At 46.1% G+C, this 16,089-nt stretch overlaps 2 protein-coding genes across 2 annotated transcripts in view; one reads left to right on the plus strand and one right to left on the minus strand.

The window, feature by feature from the left end:
- The window catches only part of USP30 (ubiquitin specific peptidase 30), a 13,430-nt gene extending 13,026 nt beyond the window's left edge, over positions 1-404 (minus strand). The window contains exon 1 of the mRNA XM_029961204.1: positions 305-404. Within this exon, the coding sequence (XP_029817064.1) occupies positions 305-404 (100 nt within the window). The remainder of the gene's footprint in view (positions 1-304) is intronic.
- Positions 405-1,200: 796 nt separating this feature from the next.
- On the plus strand, positions 1,201-16,089 carry SVOP (SV2 related protein). Its single transcript, XM_029961205.1, has 16 exons — positions 1,201-1,240; positions 1,460-1,645; positions 2,944-3,029; positions 3,763-3,861; positions 4,527-4,598; positions 4,996-5,120; positions 7,410-7,473; positions 8,384-8,509; positions 9,460-9,588; positions 10,066-10,139; positions 10,470-10,546; positions 11,761-11,868; positions 12,271-12,382; positions 13,053-13,134; positions 13,365-13,454; positions 13,909-16,089. The coding sequence occupies exons 1-16, from the start codon at positions 1,201-1,203 to the stop codon at positions 14,095-14,097; spliced, it is 1,659 nt and encodes a 552-aa protein (XP_029817065.1). The 3' UTR covers positions 14,098-16,089.

Genomic DNA, 16,089 nt, shown 5'->3' on the forward strand with positions numbered 1-16,089 from the left:
AGCCGGGGGGGGTCCTGCCCCTCCGCCCGCGGGGACAGCGGGAATCCCGCCGGGTTTACGGGAATTCTGCCGGGAAGGGGCTTAGGCCGCGGGAAACAGGCCATTTTCCCGCTGTGCTGCCCGGGCTCAGCATCTCCAGGGATGCAGGAACCGTTCGTTACATAAATTCCGTCGATTTGGGGGGGTTTCTCCTTTGCATGGGGGTAAAAATCAGGAGAGGTGGGATAAAACCGTGCGAGTGCCAAGGGCTTTTGGGAGAGGGAAGGTAGGAATCGCCTTTGCAGGGGGGTTATCTGTAAATAACGCTGTGGAGGCTCTTCCTCCCCATCCTCCTCCTCCTGCCGGGAGCGACTGCGGAGCAGAACCTGCCCTGCAAAGGGGCTTTTGGGGAGGACCAGCGACATTCCCAGGGGTTCTGGAGAGGCAAACGCTGCTGCACAAGGAAAAGGCTGATATTTGCCAGGAACTCTTTGCCTTTGGGATGTGGTCGCTGGATCCGGGCACAAAAAAAAAAAAAAAAAAGTAATAAAAGCGTTGTGCCTTTAACCCCGGGGTTTCCTTCCCTTTCCCTCAATGCCAAGTGTTTCCTTTAAAACCAACCCCATTTCTCCCAGTGCTCCGTTCTCAGGTGCTTTGCAACATATTCCTATTTATAAACCCTTGGCTCTGCAAGGCAGGGAATGAATGTTTAAAGTTTGTGTTAAATATTCATAAGCTCGTGTCAATGACAGAGCAAACTGTCCCATAACACTCCTGATAAGTTGGGAAATGGCCACTAACTCCAGTTATTTCCAGATCCTTAGTTAGGATGCCTTGAGCTTGTCAGGAAAAGGAATCAGACATTATTTTATTGGACTGGTTTTCCCATTTTCTAAAACAGAACTCAGGAATATGCTCCAAAGTGCCTCCCAGTGCAGGTGTAATCAGGTGTTTTGTGCTGGGAGATCTTGCCAATAAATGCAGCAGCTCCCTGAGATATCCCAGCAGTGGAGGATTTTGCAAGTCTGGAACAGAAAATATCCCTGGGTTTTTTTTCCTTCATCTGTGTCCATTTGTTTCATATATTCCTGAGTGATAAATGTATATTTTGATTTGCTGCACTGAGGAATGGGGCAGGTTGTTTTCTGCTCAGATTTGTGATTCTCAGGGCAGTCTCTGCCTTTTTGAGAATCCATCACCTCCAAAATTACAGTTGGGAAGATGCAGAAACTCCAGCTGGATCAGGGACACCCTCAGCAAGGTGACACTGAGCTCTGTGATGGGGTCACATCCTGGAGGGAAGGGACGGATACAGAGGGACCTGCACAGGCTGTGGCTGCTCCATCCCTGGAATGTTCAAGGCCAGGTTGGATGGAGCTCTGGTCTAGTGGAAGGTGTCCCTGCCCATGGCAGAGGGATGACCAAATGATCTTTAGGGCCCCAGATAACCAAGCCCAGCTCCTGGAATAGCCCTTGGAAGTGTTAATCCCTGTTCCTGGTTTCAGGGTGGTGAAATTTCGCCGCACCGGGGAGAGCTCCAGGTCGGATGAGGATGGAATTTCAGGAGAGCACGAGGTGCAGATTGAGGGGGTCAGGACAGAGCTAGAACCTGTGGAGCTGGAGGATGGAGCTGCAGTGCCAAAGGAATTTGCCAACCCCACAGATGGTGAGTAGGTCCCTGGTTTTCCTGCCAGGGGAAAGGTGTGGCCTCTTTATCTAACTGAGGTGGATACACTGGGTTTGGAAAAGTGAAAGACCCCCAGAGAAAAACAGGAAACAACGACATAGGCAAAATATGTTACATCTGGAAATCTTGGTTTAATCACCCCACTCTGTGTGGATGCTCCATGTGTTTGGCTTTGTATCCCCAGTAACAGACTCTTTTAGGAGTTGTAGATCCAGTCACTACTATTTCTTAGTTGCCTTAGAACTGATCCTGCTCCTAAAACATTGCCAGGTTTGCTGGAGCAGGTACACCTGGCTCTCCTTCAAGGCTGAGATGAATCTGCAGTGTTCCCATCTTCTCCTTTCCTAGAGGACAAGAGGGACAGGAGGAATGGGCATCCCAGCCTCTGTTCCCTGCCTGGAGGCAGCACTGGTTTGGGAGAGATGAGAAATATTGGCTTTGTCTTACACAAGGCAGGTGACAATTTGGTAGGATGTTATTAATCTTATTTATGAACATCTCTGCTCTGTTTTATCCACTGGATTTTGTTTGATTTCCTCTTGGTTTGCGGGTTTGGGCTCTGCTGAGAGAGGATGGGCAGCTCTGAGCCAGACAAAGCTTTTCTGTGGGGAACATCCTTTTTAAACTGCTGGAAGTGTTACAACTGTGAGACTTGAACAGCTCAAATATCAAAATGTGCTTTTCTTGTTCAGTTCATTTTTTTGCACTTGAGCAAAGGAATTGAGATATCTCAGCATCTTCAGCTGAAACAAAGTAATGAGGTCATGGCACTGTGTGGGAAACAACCCTCAGCATTCTGAATAGAAATAGGCTTTAAGATATGTGTGTCTTGGACAAATTCTTGATTTAAATAATTCCAGGTTGACCTTCCCTGCAATAAAACATTCCCTGCAGCTTCCAGCATTGCTGGGTGGGGGCTGTTGCACAGCTCTTATTTCTCCCCAGAAGAAGCTGCAGTTCAGTGGCTGGAGCAGTCACTCCCAGGAGTGAGAGGCTGAACATGTGCTGGATTTGCTGGTGCCACATTGATTTACCTCTATGGGATTGAAATATTCTAGGAATAATTTGAATTATTTTGATTTTAGCACCGTTCCTGAAGAACACAGGGATTTTCCTGAGTAGGAACTGTATTAAAACTAAGCAGCTGAGTTATATATTTGAGATCTCAACAGGTTACCTGGTTAATTAGGAGCTGTACTCACAGCAAAGGCTCTCCCAAAGGATGGGTCTGACTAGGGGAGGAATCCACTCCTGCACTGGAATTGTTTTCTTTCCAGATACTTTCATGGTGGAAGATGCGGTGGAAGCCATTGGATTTGGGAAGTTCCAGTGGAAGCTCTCTGTCATCACCGGATTAGCCTGGGCAAGTACTTGGGATCAGCACCAATTGCACGGTCACCAGAGAACCTCAGGGATTTCAAATCATGGAGACAGAGAGTTTCCAAACAGATAAATGTACAGCAAAGAAGGAATTTTACTTGAAATTCTAAAATAAGGAATTCTAAGGAGTCAAACTTGTTATTTGGGGGTAATGAACAACCGGTGGATTTCTTTGTCTCTGAAATTCTTGTAAGTCAGGGTTTGAAAAATCAGTTTGATTCTCCACTTCAAATGCTGTTTCAGATCCATGTAAAAGGTTGGACTGTGCCACGGTTTAGATCCTAAATCAGCTGTGGAATTTGGCCTACAGATGATCTACCAACATATTTGATACAAATCCAGTTATAAGGGAGAGAGGGAATAAGTTATAAGGTAATAAACAGTTCTGACTGAATCCATGTGTGAAGGAGCTGAAAGCTCATCCCTGGAATCTGCACTGTGGAAGTGACTGAGCCTGGGTCACTCCTTGGAATCACCCCCCAGTAACTCTGGATTTGGCTCTTTGAATCCCCTGTGCCAGAGTTACTGATCACAACAATCAGAAATTAGTTACTCAACACAACAACCAGAAATGAATTTAAAAGGGAACCTGTTGCTGTGTTTGCTCCACCACGGAGTGGGAATGGCACAGAAATTCCAACAAGGTGTATTTATTGACTCCTATGTCCTTCTAACTGTCAGGCAGTGGTTTATTTTGCTCTCTTTTCCCCCTGTAGATGGCAGATGCCATGGAAATGATGATTTTAAGCATCCTGGCTCCCCAGCTCCACTGTGAGTGGCGATTGCCCAGCTGGCAGGTGGCTCTGCTCACCTCGGTAGGAAAACAACCCACAGCTCCTGTGTTCCCTGAGGCTTTTCCTCTCAGTGTTATCCTGACATTATGCTTTGTATCCCCAAGTTAAATCTCTGCATGGCCTTTGCAGATTGCCTTTGGCTTGGAAGATTAGAGAGGTTTTTTTAAAAGCCATGAAACTCACTGAGAACCGAGGAAGTTTCAGGCTCAAAGTTTCATGTAATTTCCAGGGAAGTATATGAGTTGACTCAGACTCATCCTAAAATTCAAACCGTTAGATTAATTGAAAATAAAGATTGGTAGCTTTTGATTGTCTTGCTTGAAAATCTTTCTCTCTCCTCACATTTAAGCTCCCTTGGACACAGATGCAGTGGAAGCTGTGAGAGAGCAAACAAGTGTACCAGAGTGCCTAATCCAGTGCCACACTGGTTTGTCACTGGATGGAATTTTAATGGCAAAGCTGACTGGAGAGGTACCTTGTTGCTTCCTCTCTCCAAGCCGGAGAGAACTGGATGATCTCTAAGGTCCCTTCCAACTCAAACCATTCCATGACCCCCTGGATTTGTCACTCTGTTTTTAGAGCTGAAATTTTCTGGTTTCCTTGGAAGTTTTGTTCTCTTTGCTGTCACACAGAGATTTTCACTTGTCTTGTGTTTAAGGGGAAAATTTTTTCTTGATGTTTCACAGGTGGTGTTTGTGGGAATGATGTCCAGCTCCACCCTCTGGGGAAACATTTCAGACCAGTATGGGAGAAAAACAGTAAGTCTGTAGCTCCTACTGGAATTTATCCCAATATTTCTGCAGTGGGGATGTTTTAGTGCATGATGGCCCTGGCACAGGTTGCCCAGAGAAGCTGTGGCTGCCCCATCCCTGCAAGTGTCCAAGGCCAGGTTGGATGGGGCTTGGAGCAACCTGGGCTAGTGGGAGGTGACCCTGCCCATGGCAGGGGGTGGAATGAGATGATCTTTAAGGTCCTTTCCAACCCAACCCATTCTGGGATTCCATGGTCACAAATGTCAGAGTCCACAGGCACAAAGCAGAACTAAGCACATCCAGAACTGACCTCCCATGAAATAAAGGGAATTTTTAGCTCTGTTTTGTACTTAGTTAATTTGTGTTACAGTAGAAACTCTTTTTTAACTCCTGTTCAATGCAGGGCCTGAAGATCAGCGTGTTATGGACACTCTACTATGGGATCCTCAGTGGGTTTGCTCCTGTGTACAGCTGGATCCTGGTGCTGAGGGGCCTGGTGGGATTTGGGATTGGAGGAGTGCCTCAGTCGTAAGTAAATATTCACAAGTCCAAATTCCTCTTTTCTATTCATTTTTTATAAAATGTTTATGTCCAATTGAAGTGTTGTTTCTGTTCAGCTGACCCCAACCTTGGTCTTGTTGCAAGACAGGTCATGACCTAAACACCAGCATTCAGAGGCAGAGCTGAGCCCTGATTGCTGAGTCTAAACACACAGATTATTGTTCAGCCAGAGCCTAAACTTCTGTGTCTCAACCTGAGCTGGAATTCCAAACCCACTCAGCCCCAGCTTGGAGCACTGAAGGTGCTGTGATGGCTCAGAGGAAAAAGGCAGCACCAGGATATTTCTCTATTGCTGTGTCGTTCCATTCACGGAAGAGAAGGATCCATAAATCTCCCACCTGGAACAACTAACTCTGCTCTAGGCTTTTAATTATGAATGTAAAGAGAAGAGTTCAGCCATTCTCTCTCTGCCTTTTGTCCTTATCAATAATTGATATTTTGCCTTGTGGAGGTGCTATTTGGGAGTAGTCAGAGTCTATCTTTGATTGATGGCTCATTGACTTCTTCACAAAGTAGGAAGAGTAGCTCCTTTCTAATATCCTTAAGCAGGCTGTGTAACTCCACAGGTGAGTGGCTGAATCTCAATGGAATATCTTTGTAATTGCATCTTCTCTAATGGCTATGAGAGAGAGATTGTTCTGAAAGGTGCCTTTAAAACAAAAACCTCCAGCACTAATCCATTAACTGACTGTGGCACGTGTAGGCACAGAGCTGCACCTGAAGCTCTGGCCTCCTCTGGGAATTGTCTGAGAGATGCTGTCTAATGCTGAATGTGAAAGTTCATTCACAGAGCCAACATCCAGAGCTGCAAGGGTGTGGAGTGTTCAGGGATGTGGAGTATTCTCTTAGGAAAACAGTTCTGTACAGCATTATGGAATAGGAGGGTTTGGGTTGGAAGGGATCTTAAAGCTCATCCAGTCCCACCCCCTGCCATGGGCAGGGACACCTTCTACCAGACCAGGTTGCTCCAAGCCCCGTCCTACCTGGCCTTGGACACTTCCAGGGATGGGGCAGCCACAGCTTCTCTGGGCAACCTGTGCCAGGGCCTCCCCACCCTCACAGGGAGAAATTTCTTCCCTATATCTCACCTAAAAAGTCTGAACCCATTCCCCCTTGTCCTGTCACTGCAGTTCCTGATGAACAGTCCCTCTACAGCTCTCCTGGAGCCCCTTCAGACACTGGAAGGTGCTCTGAGGTCTCCACACAACCCTCTCTTCTCCAGGTTGAACAGCCCCAGCTCTCCCAGCCTGTCTCCATAGGGAAGGTGCTCCAGTCCTCTTATCAGCCTCGTGGCCTCCCCTGGACTTGCTCCAACAATTCCATGTCCTTACGTTGGGGTCACTTATCAGCTCCTACATTTCAAGATGTGATTTTCCTTCTCCTCTAAATCCCTGCTTTGATATAATGTTGTGTAACTTTGTACTTCAATGACTTTGTACTTTGCTTCCTGGGCAGCTCCTCATAAATCAATCCACTGTTCCTTAAGTTAGCAGGAATTTTGATACAAACCTCAAAGGAAGCCTGAGGAGTTTAGAGGCAGAAACAGGCTGAGTCAATGGAATGCAAACAGAGCAGGAGCAAAGCAGCAAAGACAAGCCTGAGCAGACAGTTTGAAGAAGATGAGGGAGCCTTGACTGGCTGCTGGCCCTGCCTTCATCCCCAGGAAACACTCCCAGAGAAGCTGTGCCATCTCCCTTTGGCACAATCATGGAACAAAGCCTCTGCAGAGCTCAGTGTTTTCTTTTGGAATCCCACAATAAAAGAATGCAAATTATTTTGTACCAGTAACATGATCAGACCTTGAAAGTCTTCCCCTCTTGTAGAATTGAACCCTGGCAGAGGAGACTGATGTGAAATTCTCTGAGCCAGTTGTAAAGCCCTGAAGAAAAACTTTCCCCATCAAGAGTTTGTGTTGGATTCTGATGGACCACACTGGAAATAACAGATACAAGGCCTGGCCCAGAGCAGGGCTGTGAAAACATCATTTAGACAACTACGGGGTCACAAAATCACATGAGAAGAGCAAATTGTGTCCTCTGTTGCAGTGGTGATAGGTTGGTTCTGGTGTAGAAAGGAGAGTCTGCCCCAGTGTCAGCCTGACTGGCTCTGGGGGACAGGAAGGGGTTTGAGTTACTCCTCTGGGTTTGGCAATTTAATTAAAAGCCAAAGGGAATGTTTGAACTTCTGTCTTTGTGCTGATGTGGCATTTTTCTCACTGTGCTAACATGACATTTTTTCTCTGTTCTCTCTTTGCAGAGTAACTTTATATGCTGAGTTCCTTCCAATGAAAGCCAGAGCAAAGTGCATTTTATTAATAGAGGTGAGCAGTGTGTGCTGATCCTTGGAAGGACAAATCCTACTGTTTGTTACATCCCTTCCATCCTCCTGCCTGGAAATCCCCCCCAGAGCTGCAGTCAGGCCTCCTTTGCCTGTCCACGTCAGTGTGGAGCTGAGTTATCTGGTACCAGCTCATATCCAAAAGACAGAAAGTTTCCACGTCACACTCCACTCTTTGTGTTGAATTTGCCTTTTTGCAAATTAACTTCCATCCAGAGATGGACACTGACTGCTCTGAGCACAGGAGGGACACTGGGTGTCTGTAATTCCATGGTGAAATTCATCTACAGCTCAGTAATGGATTTGGAGGAATGACTGGTCCATAAATCCAGGGCTAAATTCAGCTCCACGTCTTCATCCAAATGTGTCAAAGTCACAGAGAGCAGAATTTCACCCTATGAATATTTTAAGGCAAAATTCACAGCCCTTTGATAGATGATTGGAAGGTCAGGGCCAGAACTGTTACTTGGCTGCATCACTTCTTCCAGGAATGGGCCAGCCACAGATTCTCTGGGCAACCTGTGCCAGGGCCTCACCACTCTCACAGGGAGGAATTTCTTCCCAAAATCCCATCTAAATCTCCCTTCCTTCAGCCTAAGGTCATCCTCCTTGTCCTCTTACTCCAGGCCCTTGTGAAAAGTCCATACCTTGCCTTCCTGTAAGCCCTCTCTAGGCACTGGAAGGCTGGTAAATAAATGTTTTCACCCCTATAACCTTTAAACAAATCCCCCAAAAGTGTCTGGGCTCTATTCCCACACAGGTGCAGACCTGAAATGTCTCTGGCATTTCTCCCTCCAGCCATCCCTGGAGAGCACATCCTGGAATGCTGCAAAGAAGGAGACCTTAGGAACACTCATATCCTCACCTATGACTATTGCTTTTCCTTTCCCCAGGTGTTTTGGGCCCTTGGGACTGTGTTTGAGGTGCTCCTGGCAGTGCTGGTGATGCCCACGCTGGGCTGGCGCTGGCTCCTCATCCTCTCTGCCCTCCCGCTCCTGCTCTTCGCTGGCCTGTGCTTTGTAGGTATTTCCTCCAAGAATTAATATGTGTTCCCTCCATTCCCACTTCTCCTCCCCATTCTGTGACCCAGCTGAAGGAAATCATGGCAGCTTTGAGCTCTCTGTTGGTGTCTTCTGTGAAATATCTCCAATAATGCAAAAATGCTGTTTCCACAGGGTGCAGCTAAAACCATTCCAGGGAGAGCTGTGTTTGTGTGTCTCTAATTGCTGGAGGACAATGGTGGCTGGAATTTTGGGAAATCAGGCCTGGAACCCTCTCCAGTTTAATGACTTTGTTTCAACCCAGTGCAGGGGAATCAACATTTTATCAAAAGTGGTTGATACTTCCCAGATGCTCTTTAGATTTTAGAATCACTTTCCACTTAAAAATTCACCCAAAACAGGAGTAAAATGTGCAGAGTCCAGATCAGATTCCAAAATAAGATGTGTATGATTTAACCCTGAGCTTCAGTGATATATTTTATTATTTATTGGGTGATATATTTTCCAATCACTCAATCTCCTCATAGATAAATGTCCTTGAGAGGTGGTTTAGCAGCTTTTATTATTCCTTAGTTTTTCAGGAATCCCTCCAGTTATACAGGTGCTCCCAACCTTGTTTGAAATTAAAAGGAGCTTAAAAATATGAATTTTGGAATGTTTTTTGCCCTGGATGCTTTGCCATACCTACAGGGAAGGAGTAATGGAAAGAACTGGCACAAATGTCCAACATTTCTCAAGGATAAACCCAAGGGAACTGAAGAGAAAGAATTCTGGAGTTCTGAGTTTATGGGGAAAAATGGGGGGTTGTCATTTTTAAAGCCTGATGAGATGATTCTCTGAATTCTTAAAGATTAGTTCTGTAATCCTTCCTTGTGCTGGAGTCACTGGGATTTCCCCCAAGGAAAATGCCAGCATGTTTCTTGCTGTTTGTGACATCCCTGTGTGTGTGACCTGCTTTGTTCCCTCAGTGGCTGCCAGAGAGTGCCAGGTATGATGTGTTGTCTGGGAACCAGGAGAAAGCACTTGCCACTTTGAAGAGGATAGCAACAGAAAATGGAGCTCCAATGCCTCTGGGAAAACTGGTCATTTCCAGACAGGTAAGTCCAGGCACCTCAATAATGTGGGATACAGTGGAACTGTGCCAAGGTGATGTGTGGTTTATTAGCAAATAATCAATGTTCTGTTTGATTTTAATGCCTCAACTAGTAATAAGAAATACAGGATGATCATATGCTTCCTCTTTCACAGTGAGGAAGAGTTATGTTCTCAGTTTGAAAGTGAAAAGCACCTTTAAAGTGGGCATTAGTGTTATTTAACCTCACTCCAAGGCCTTGTTATTAAAGAAAATCGAGCCCTGAGGCTGAAGAGCTCAGATGGGAATTCTCAGATCTGAATTTATGAGACAAGAAGGACTTTGACACTTTAACTGTCTTTGGCAGGGGTGAGACTGGGTGATCTTCAAGGTCCCTTCCAACCCAACCGATTCTGGGAGTTTGGGATTCTTGCCACTCTGCATCCTCCAGCCCAGGACCCCTGAGTTCCCTGATCATCTGATTTCTGCTTGTTTTCAACAGGAAGACCGAGGAAAAATGAAGGACCTTTTCACCCCCCATTTCAGATGGACCACGTTGTTGCTCTGGTTTATATGGTAAGAGGGAACACAAAGCTTCAGTGCCAGCACAACTCTAAGTGCTTTTTATTGAAGGTATTTTACAGTGTTACTCAAATACAGCAACTTCCTCTTCAAAAAACCCCCAACAAAACCCAAAACCCCAACGTGTATTGATTTGTAATTCATTAAACCACCCAATCACCCTCATTCCCAATTAAATTGCTCTTTAATTGCTAAATGCTGGTAGGAAATTGCTTTGAGGTAGGACTTAGTGCATCTCCTCCCACAGTGGGTTCAGTTTTGATTCATGTTGTTTAATCTCAGTTTGACCAGCTGAGAATTCCTCTCTCATTTGCTTCCTTGCAGGTTTTCCAATGCCTTTTCATATTATGGGTTAGTTTTATTAACTACAGAGTTCTTCCAAGCAGGAGATGTTTGCAGCAGTGAGTACTAATCCATATTTTCTTCTTAAATATACCCTGTTAAAATTGGTGGAATATCTTTTATTAGATCACCTTCTGCTGTTGGTTTGGGAAGGAATGTGGCTGAGTTTTAAGTTTATTTTAAACATTTTTATAGACTGTTCCTCATCTCCTGCACAGGGTAGAGAGATCCTGCAGTGGTTTTGAACTCAAAGTGTAAAACAGCAAGACAACCTTCAAGGGAGACCTGTTATCTGTTCTTCTTGAGAAAAAAAAGTGGTTGAATAAATATAAGTTTGCAGATTTGACAGAGCTAATTAGTTCTGAGAGAGAGAAGCTGCTGCTCTGGAGCTCCTGGGTTCTCCAGATGGGAAAACCTGCTGAGAAAAAAAGATAATGGGAGGAAGTCATTGTCCTTTTTGTTGCAGATTTTTGGAGGGAGGAAAAAAAAAGGTGCTTTGACAGCGTTAAGAAGAGGTTTGAAAAGTCTGACTCCCCAGGGGAGGGATGATTGTGTTCAGTACAGTTGTAATTAGGGAAAACTGCCTGGAAGTTGGAAAATCACAGAAAGAGGAGGGGGAGTGTTGGGAGCAGACCCAGATCCCAGAGTTGCACAGCAGTGATCAAGGATTTGAGGGGTCTAAATCTGATTTCCTCCCCAGAGGAGGATGCAGCCCTTGAAAACACTGGGCTTTACAAGGACACGGGATTATTCAGTGTTCTCAGAGCATAGGAAGTGTTGGTATCCCAGTTTATGTGGGGAGAAACTGAATTTCTGAGGTTAATTCTGTCCTGAGCCCTGGAGCAAAAAATAACTAAGGCTGTTCAGGTGATAAGGAGGTGGAAGTTTTCATTGTGAGAGTGGTGTGAAACCTGCCACAGAAAACATTATAAAGCTGCTCAGTGTCAGCTCTGCCTTCCAGGTAAAATCACCTGGAATTACTCTGGAATGGCCTCTCTGACTGTGGATTCCATCCAAGCAACACATTAGGCATTCAGAGGAGGAAAACCAATTAAATCCAAGGGGCAGAATCACTTGCATTTCTATCCATAGATGAATTTCCAGAAGTATTTTTAAAGGGTGGTGGGTACAGTGAATCAGTGCCAGTCCTTTCAGTGCAGCCCTTCCTAAATTTCAGCAGTCAGAGTGATAAACACACACCAGGAGTGTAAACAGAGAAGAGATTACTTACAATATATGAAATATTTGACTTTTTTTTTTCCTTTTTCCCCAGTATCCAGCAGAAGGCAGGAAGTTAAAGCAAAGTGCAGCCTGACCTGTGAGTATCTGACAGAGGAGGATTACACAGACCTGCTCTGGACAACCCTGTCAGAATTCCCTGGTAAGTGGCAATGGGAAGCACCAGTTCTTCCCTGCTCAGGGTGATGGGAGGGGGCTCTGGGACCAGAAATGGAACTGGTCTGACTGTCCTAATGCCATCTAAATAACGGAAAGAAAATACCAACTTCTAAAGAGCCCTTAGATGCAGCAATGGGAAGATGAGCAGGGAACAATGGTCAGAGGTTACTCCAGTGAGCCACAGTCAGGCATTTCTGGCTTTCGCCTGAGGAACCACTGGATTAATCAGTGGTTAAGGGATGGCAAAGTGGATTGTTCACTCCTACAGCAGCAAAGTATTTGAAAGAGAGACAAAAATCTCAAATCTGAACAACCCAGACTGTTAAAAACTGCTCCATCCTCCCCCATTGCTCAGTTCCCAACACTCCCCTGGTCTCTTCCACAGGGGTGTTGGTGACACTCTGGATCATCGACCGGATCGGCCGCAAGAAAACCATGGCCCTGTCCTTCCTTGTCTTCTCATTTTGCAGCCTCCTGCTGTTCCTCTGTGTTGGAAGGTGGGTACAACACAGGGAACAACTGGAATATCAATTTGATCCATGTTCTCTCTTGACTGAGGCAGGAGAACTGGAAGTGGTGGTTTGAAAAGCCATGGGATGGTCGTGCTCAGCTGGAGAAAGGATTAAGGCTGGGTTTGGGTTTTCTCACCAGAGTTTGTAAGGAAACTAGAAGAAGCAGGAGAGAAGAAATCCTTTACTATAATCTGGTGGACAGAGCAATCCAAAGGGAAAAATAAGAGTTTAAGTCTGGGTAGGATGTAATCATTGGGCACTTTTAAATTTAAACCCTTCCAGGAACTTTCCAAAACCTCACAGAAACCTTGTATTAAGGAACCTTATAAAATTGCACATATCCAGGTGGTAATTGGGTTCGTGTCTTTTGAACAGGAAAGGTGGACTCTCATTTCCTTCTCATGGGTATCATTTTTATTTCTCTAGGCCCCAGCTCTCAGTTAGAAATTTAGAAAATTTGTGGGATTGTGGGAATGCAGATTCTTTGCCATCATCATTATATTAAAAGGTCCAGAAAAAATGCAAAGGGTTCATTAAAAAAGCCAAAAGAAATGATTCTAATAAATTTAGCATCTTTATTGCACTTGTCTCCAAGTGAACCCCCAGTGATTTTACCAAACAATCCCAAACTCTGCTCTCCTCTTTCTTCTCCCAGGAATGTTCTGACTGTGCTGCTCTTCATTGCAAGAGCCTTTATTTCAGGAGGATTTCAGGCTGCTTATGTTTACACTCCTGAGGTAAGGGGGTTGTTTTTGTGATGAGAATATTTATGAGGAGTGAGAACATGGGGGGGAAAGTAATTTTGATGACCTGTTCACAACGGACTCCAGCCAAGATTTGAGTTGTAGATCTCATTGTCATTGTCTAACAGAACGTGCTGTGGCAGCACTTATTCATTTCCACTGATTTAGGAGTGAAAGGAAGAGAATTTCCTACTGGCATTAATGGGCTGATGTTTTCTCCCCAGGTTTATCCCACAGCCACACGTGCTTTGGGCCTGGGAACATGCAGTGGAATGGCAAGAGTGGGAGCCCTCATAACCCCCTTCATTGCACAGGTAAAATCCCTTTTACTCTGAGGCTGAAGGAAGGTTGGACTCAATGATCTGGGAGGTCTCTTCCAACTTTAACAATTCCATAATTCTGTGAAGGTCACGGAGAACCTGCTTTTCCTTCCACCAGACCAGATTGATCCAAGCCCCGTCCAACCTGGCCTTGAACACTCCCAGGGATGGGGCAGTCACAGCTCCTCTGGGCAACCTATGCCAGGGCCTCATTACCCTCACAGGGAAGAATTTCTTCCCAATATCCCATCTCACCCCGCCCTCTGAGAGTTTAAATCATTATCCCTTGTCCTGCTGCTATCTGCCCATACAGAACGCCCTCCCCTTCCTTCTTATAAGCTGTTAATCTTTTTTCCAGTGCTGTAATTAAAATTTCTACTACTACATCAGTATCCATATTTGTTTCCCTGCTGAGGTCCTGTGTTCCTTTCCTGCCTGTTTCCTGCAGGTGATGTTGGAATCCTCAGTGTACCTGACCCTGGTGGTTTACAGCGGCTGCTGCCTCCTGGCCGCCCTGGCCTCCTGCTTCCTGCCCATCGAGACGAAGGGCCGTGGCCTCCAGGAGTCCAGCCACAAGGAATGGGGCCAGGAGATGGTGGGGAGAGGATCTCACTCCCCAGGGGAATCACAGGAGTGATGGCACATGGAAAGAATGAATGACTGGAGCAAGATTTCTCACAAAACCTCCGAGCCTGAAGCATCGAAAGCTGAGCCTCGTCACTGCCAACGTCACGTGTCAAACTGCAGGAATCTGGGGGTGAACCTCAGCAAATTGTGTCTCTGCTGCTCTTTGCTCACACTCATAGAAACTTTCCATCTGTATGGAGAGGGATTTAATCCAGACATCCTCTGGAGTTTAGCAGGAAGGGTGTTTCTCTGTTGTGCTTGCATGGTCAGCTCTTCAGCTTCAAACGTCCCGTGCCAAGCAAATCACCAAGTGACTGCAGCCCAGCATCAGCTGTAACTAAATACTGAACTCTTGAGCCTAAAAACAAGAGGTTGATATTTATTGTGTCCCTGGCCCTGCACAGGGTGGGTTCCACACACTACACTAGAAATTACATGCCTGCCTTGCACTTTTAACCATCAAAAACACAACAAAATGTGGTTGTGGCAAACCAACCTTTGCAGTTCCCCTGGTTGTGGGTTCTGTTCCTGGAGATTTAACTGGGAAGGATTGCTTGGAAATGAATTCCTGAATGTTTCTCCCATCCCAGCAGGTAGTTGGAACCCTGAGGGTGGTATTTGCTGCAGAGCTGAAACCTTATATCACAAATATAAATCATAGAATCATTAAGGTTGGAAAAGACCTCCAAGATCATCAAGTCCAGCTTTTAAATCCTCATGATTTGTAGCAGAATTTGAGTTCTCTGACATTGCCAGAAACCTTGAGCTCTCTGTCTTGCTTGGTGTGGGGAGGTGCTCACTGCTGTGGTTCTGTCCATGGATCCAGGTGTGCCCCTGCTCCGTTTACCTGAGCACCTTCCCACAGTGTAGCCAGAATCTGAGTTGGAAGAGCTGCTGTTGGGATGGAGCTGCTTCCAAGTGTCTCCCCAAAAAAGGTGGCCTCCTGACAGCTGGGCAGGACTTCTCCAGAGCTGCTGATTGTACATTGACTGGTGACAAAGGAATGTAGCTGGAATTGTGACATAAAAGGAACAAAAGTCACAGGAAGAGCCAAACTGCAATGACCCCTGGATGAGGAACATCCCTCCCTCAGGTGCAGCTCCTTGAGGTGATGGTGCTATTCTTGTCAGGGAATGCCATGGAGTTCAGGTGAGGACAAGCTCAGAAACCTGTCACTGGGCAGGAAATCCCATTGCAGAGCCTATGGGAATGTGTGAGGATCTGAGACGTGCCTCCTCCAGTTCCCAGTGTATTTTCAGGATTCCAAATTATGGAACACAACGAAATGTGAGGGAGATGGACTCTGTGCTCGTCCTGGGATGTGTTTTCATAGTCTGTCTGATCAGGTGTCTCACATAAACACAGGTAAATGTGCAGCACATTTTTGCACAGTTGAATATTTTAGGTATCCTGGGAAGCAGGTCCTGTTCCTGGGGGCAGGAATAGGTCACTGAGCCCATGTTTGGGGGCAGTACAAGTGAACACTGTTGGGCTCAGCTGTCACTGGGGGTCTCCCAGCACTGTGTGATGCTCCACCATGTGTCAGGCTCGTTGTTCAGAGACTGGAGGGAAAACAGAAGTGGATAATTCCTTAAAAAACCTGAGGAAACTCAGGCTAAGGAAGAAGGCCAAAGAGGTTGTTGGTGTTGTGTGTGTGGGTGTGTTCTCTGGGAACAGGCACAGTTTGCCAAGGCACCAGAGTGTCCATCCAGTCCCCACTGGTGGCTCGGTGGAAGATTCCGGGAGTGGTTGGTGTAAACAGGCAAAGTTGGCTTTTCCCAGCTACACAGAAATGAATTCATCTCCCAGGGGATCCCTGGGATGATGTGGGTGTCCAATGGGGTTGGTTCTCTCTGTCCCCCCTGACCCTGTGTCCTGTGAGCTCAGGCTCCAGTTGATCCCAGTAAACAGAAGGGCTCTCATGGCACTGGCAACACCCACAACTCCTTTGTGTTCACCCCCTTCTGCCAGGCTGGGGTTGGGTCACTCTCCCAGGTGCTCC

This window comes from Manacus vitellinus, unplaced genomic scaffold (assembly GCF_001715985.3).
Source record: "Manacus vitellinus isolate BGI_N305 unplaced genomic scaffold, ASM171598v3 scaffold_31_pilon, whole genome shotgun sequence".
NCBI classification, from domain to species: Eukaryota; Metazoa; Chordata; class Aves; order Passeriformes; family Pipridae; genus Manacus; species Manacus vitellinus.

Excerpts from the sequence above, each read along its gene's own strand:
- SVOP (XM_029961205.1), top strand. The coding sequence starts at position 1,201 with ATGCAGAAACTCCAGCTGGATCAGGGACACCCTCAGCAAG. Across the intron at positions 3,030-3,762 it reads TCATCACCGGATTAGCCTGG|ATGGCAGATGCCATGGAAAT; the intron begins GCAAGTACTTGG and ends TTCCCCCTGTAG. Across the intron at positions 10,547-11,760 it reads AGCAGGAGATGTTTGCAGCA|TATCCAGCAGAAGGCAGGAA; the intron begins GTGAGTACTAAT and ends CTTTTTCCCCAG.